The following is a 5101-nucleotide window of genomic DNA, read 5'->3' on the forward strand; positions in this document are numbered from 1 at the left end:
CGCGTGTCGTCCGCCAGCTCGCTCTGCCTCGCCTCACCCGTAATGCCTCCCCTCACCCACTCTACCTTGCCTCACCCCCTCGCCCGCCGACTGACTTCCCTCCGGGGAACAGCCCCGCGGCGCCCCGAGTGCGGCTGGTGCGGCACAGCAGAGTAAGGGAGCGGCTCGCTGCCCTCCCACGCCATTTTAAGCGTCAGCTGTAACACCGAGAGGAGCGTTGTCTCAGGTGTCCCAGAGGGCGATCTCCCAGTAGTTCCGCCCTCCTTCACTGGGATTTAAAAAAAAATACAGATTTGTTAGGGAGAAGCTTTTCGGGGAGAAACTTCATCTCCACCAAGCAGAAAAGGCAGTTGTGGGGGCTGCGGGCACTTCAGGGCTTAGTAGGGCCGCTCCACATCATTCTGCTCCTGGGACCGAATGCTCGAGGCATGTAGGGGAAGCCAGGGATTGTGCAGTAGCCTGCCTTGAGCCTTCCCGTGCTTAAAATGTGAGCGTAAGTCCTGATGAGTACTAAAAAGTATCTAAAACATTCTGAATTCTGCTAGCAGCTTCTTGAGGAGATGTGTTATTCCCTTGAGCTTGGCTACGGGTACGGTGTAAAACATGAAGGAGGGGCAGCTTCTCCAAGTAGGAAGCCGTCGAGGTGGTGGACAAGCCCACACAGCCTTGTGACATCCTTGGCTGGCTGGTCCCAAGGAAACAGCTCCATGCCACAGAACAGCCCAAAGACGTGCAGGTGGTCCTGTAATTCACCTCTTCCCCTTAGGAAGGGTAGCGTATCAGTGTACGTGCACTTAGCTGCTCCTTGTCAGCGCCAAACCTAGCTAGCTGGGCTTTCTATTTGTGTGAGCAGAAATCCATAGATGACAGCAGTTGTGAAATGTCTGGCCACATGTTCTGCCACAGAGGAGCTCTGGCCCAAGGAATGTTGAGCAATGTTTGTGTGTAGGCAGCGGAGCAGCCTTGCTGGGTGCCACTCAGGGCTCGGAGTGAAATACACTGCCTGCAGGAATCTGAAGGGAGAGTTTGCTTAAAGCCCCTGAGAGCTTAATCCACTTCTGTCCCGAATCCTTCAGTGAGAGCAGATGAGGGGAGTGACAGACTTCCTCAGGGGCCTATTTCGTGGTAGCGTGAAAACTTTCATAGTCATCAACTGTATTTCAGTACATTAATGGCTTTAATTTAGTCACTTGGGAAGGATTTCAAACCAAATTCCAGGAATGACAGTGTCTCTGGCAAAGGTTGGGCAAAAATACTTTTATCTTTATTTAAAACAGGTAAAATTTTTTCATACATAGGTAGTTTTTCTGCCTTCACTTCTTCCTTTTGTCTGCCACATTTATTTAGAGCCGTTGGAAAGACTAATTTTGTATCCTGTGTTTTCAGCCCTGAGCACAGTAGATTTGGGGAGAACCCTTCCATTTTTCAAGAGGAAAAAGCACAAAACAACCAGTTAAGAAAGTTTATTCACCTCATGGCAAGCCTCGGGCAGAAAGGAAGTCACGAGGGTGATTAGCTGAAAAGCAGAAAACACAAAAACACTTCACCAAGAGCATGCTTCTGTCGTGTGTCACTGGTAAGATGGTTTCAGGTGAACATCTGTCCAGGAAGGCAAGTGCCAGTGCTCCAGAGCAGCTGGAGAGGTGCAGAGGACAACAGATGTGGGCTCCAAGCCACCTTGCAGCCAGTACACCTGGAAATGCTGCACCAGGCCTGCAGCAGGGAGCACAGGGACCAGCAGAGAGCACGGAGGGATTTATTTTATACCAAGGTTCCTTTTGAAGCTGGTAGGAAGAGGTTTAAACTAGAAATGACAATACAGCAGGAGGGGCCCAAGCAATCTAGGTGAGTTCAAGAGCACACTGACAACTCCCTGGCGTGTTTGATTGAGGAACTAATAAGCAAGGGTGCTCTGTTGGACCTCAGAATCAAGGAAGAACTGGTTGGAAATGTGAAGGTGGGTCAGCATTCAGTGCAGTGCCTTTGAGATGGTGGAGTTCAGGATCCTGAGAGGGAACAGTAGCACAAAAGGCAAGACCACAACTCTGATTCTGAAGAGCAGACTTTGGCCTCTTTAGGGATCTGCTTGTGAGATGGTCCTGGAGATCACAGCGTCCAGAAAAGCTGCCTGGCTTTCAAAGATTGTCTGCAAGTGCTGCAAAGGTCCATCCCAAGCACACGCAACAAGAGGGAGGCAGACTCTTCAGTAGTGCTCTCTCACAGGGTAAGAGACACAAACTGAATCACCAGATTCCACCTGAACACAAAAATACTTTTTTTTTACTGTGAGAGTACTCATAAACAAGTCAGTTGTGCAGAAAGGTGATGGAATCTCACTCCATGGAGATACTCAAAACCCAACTGGTTCACCATCCTTGCCAACCTGCACTAGCTCACCAGCCAGTTTCATTGATTCTGTGATTCTGTGAAATACTTCCTGTTTTCTCAAATGCAGGACACAGCTGCAGAAAGCTTGATGTGTGTGATAGGAAGGCAAGGTTACAAACTCCTGTAAGGGGCTGGGACTGTGCTGGAAAGGCAGAGTTGGTCATCTCTTCCCTTACAAGATCCTTCCAGATTCATTAAATACATTGTTTACAGTGTCTATTCTACCACTGATGAACAATTTTGCTCTGTTTGTTTCTCAAAGAGACACTTAAAATCTTGCTCATATTTTTTTAATCATTCCAATTGCCAGCTTCTGAGAGTGCCCTTGGTATTATCTAGCAGTGACTGAAGGATTCCTGTTTGCTGTGAAGGTGTTTTTGACCTGCAAAGCAAAACAGTTTTCCCCGTTATGCTTCTTTGTAATGTATAAAGAGAGCAGAATTATTATTATTTTATTTTGGTTTTCCAGCTCTTTTTTTCCTGTTTTGTTTTTGACCTCAGAACCATAAGGTTATGAAGTCACAGCTGTGGGTAATGGAAGCACCAGCTCTCTGACCTTGCTGGGGCTGTAGTCAGTCTTGCACAAACAGGAGTGCAGGGACTTTGATGCAGGTCTGTCTTCATCCTCAAGAGCTTCCAGCGAACACCCTGTAACAATGGATATGCCTGGAAAAGGAGCTGGGATGCCAGGACAGTGATATACACTGTAAAGGGAAGAGAGAGGTACATTGTCAATATCTTGGGTTCCCGACATTAAAAAAATGTTGATGAGTTCTGAGTGCATGAATGGGTCACACTGAGAGCACCAAAGCTTTGCTCGTGCTGTTCACAGGAGTAACAGGGAGCACATCCAATGAACTGTGACTGCAGCCAAAGCAGGAGCCCTTCCATCTCTGAGGGAGATGGGTGTCTCTGAGGCACTCAGTGTCTTACCACACAAACCAAATTTAGCCTGCAGTGAATGTCTACAGCAAGGGTTCCACTGATGAAGTTAAAATAATTTCCAAGCTCGTTTGCTTGCTGCAGAACATTTTTCTTCTGTATGAAAGATGCAAGTGTTTCTAGGCTGAGATCCACAGGGAGGTTTCAGTCCAAAGCAAAATCAGGGTTGAGTTGCTAAAAGAGTTCTCAGCAGTTGAAGCCTGGCAGAAGTCCCGTGCATCTCAACAGGGCTGGGATTTCACCCTCTGGCTGCAATGGAGTTACGCCAGCAGAGACATTGGTCCAAACTCCCTATTTCTGTCAGTTGCTCAGTATTCAGTGCTACTGGAGTCCCAAAGTAGATCTTCCCACAAGAAATCTGCCAGCAAGAGCAAAAGCTAATGTGTAATATTTTATTGTATACAGAGATTAAAAATGTACAGATGCCTGCAAATGCCACCTTTAACCAAGCCTTACCAGCCCATTACCATATGTCTGACAAGCCCCTAAATTAAGCTGCAGGTTCAGGTTTTTAACATTGATGACACTTCAGCTCCCTAATGGCACATCAGTGTGTGTTCAACAAGCTGGCAGCCAGTCTGGCAGTCTGGAGACTCCAGCAAACAGTAGTTTGGTGTCTTCAGCATCTCGAACACACCATATTCTGCCATCAGGGCCAGTATTTCCCCAGGGAAATATGGATGACGCCTGGGAATGCCACACAGGTTTGAGAGGAATTTCATCCAGAAGTCGGTGGGGCAGATGCATTGGGGAATCCCTGCTCTGTTGGGGTCCTGTTCCCAACACAGGAACTCATCCAAGCTGCCTGCTACCCTCCTGCCTCGAGGCGATGTACCTGCAAGATGCCTGAAGCAGGAAGGACTGTCAGGTGTCTGATGCCAGGATTCCAGGCAGCTCCATCTACCTCCCTAGCTGTTAGCTAAGAAAGCTGAATGAATACCAGGGCACTGTAAATACCGCAGGGAGGAAAAAAAAGCGCAAGCAAGCAAAGCAAAGAATCAGAATTTGCAGCATTCTTATTCCTTCCAGAGGAGCCACATGCTTGTGCTGCTGCACTAATGTAGCCTTTTCTCCCTGGGTTCCACACATTTTAGCAGATGTGTTCATCTGGGAACCCAGTCCTGCAAGGTGTTTTTGGAAGTTACTCATTTCCCTCTTTCGATGAATCCCACACACATCATTCAGATGACGTACATTAAATCGCTGATGTGGGGCAGTTCTAGGGCAACTTTCCTGCTCAGCTGTGAATCATCTTGAACAAGAAATTTGGGTCTAACTCTGCCCCATACAGATGGAGCGCATAGGAGCTAGTGCCTCTTCATCTTTTCCACTAGAGGTCCAAAGGACAAGTCTCAAAGCCCACCACCACTCAGCTGCTGTTTCTTGGGTCTCTGGTGAGTGCTGTAGCAAAACCCAGACCTCTCAGCCTCACACCTTCATCAGAGGGATCTTTAGTTAAAAGGTTAACAAGTACAGATGGGGAGATTAGCACTTTCCCACTGTAGCTGTGCCAGAATAACCCACACTCTGTTCACAGGGACTCCAGTCACAGTCACCTAAACCAGTTCAGTAACTCCTGCTTACATAGGGAAAATAGATAGCAGCTTTACGCCAACAAAAACATGGAGTGATCCCTTAAACTGCCCCTGCCATGGCTGATAGAAGAGACAAACTCTTCAAGTTGGAGGATGAGGGCAGTTCCAGTGGAACGCCAGGCTCTGACAGACCTCTGCCTTCCTGCGTGAGCTGAGTCCCTTGTTTCACACACACG

At 47.9% G+C, this 5101-nt stretch overlaps 1 protein-coding gene across 1 annotated transcript in view; it reads right to left on the reverse strand.

Annotated features, from left to right (window-relative positions):
• Positions 1 to 185, reverse strand: part of NABP1 (nucleic acid binding protein 1) — an 8864-nt gene extending 8679 nt beyond the window's left edge. Inside the window, exon 1 of the mRNA XM_017729209.1 lies at positions 96 to 185. Coding sequence (XP_017584698.1) covers positions 96 to 185 — 90 coding nt within the window. The remainder of the gene's footprint in view (positions 1 to 95) is intronic.
• Between the last annotated feature and the right edge of the window lie 4916 nt (positions 186 to 5101).

This window comes from Corvus brachyrhynchos, unplaced genomic scaffold (genome assembly GCF_000691975.1).
Source record: "Corvus brachyrhynchos isolate BGI_N302 unplaced genomic scaffold, ASM69197v1 scaffold370, whole genome shotgun sequence".
NCBI classification, from domain to species: Eukaryota; Metazoa; Chordata; class Aves; order Passeriformes; family Corvidae; genus Corvus; species Corvus brachyrhynchos.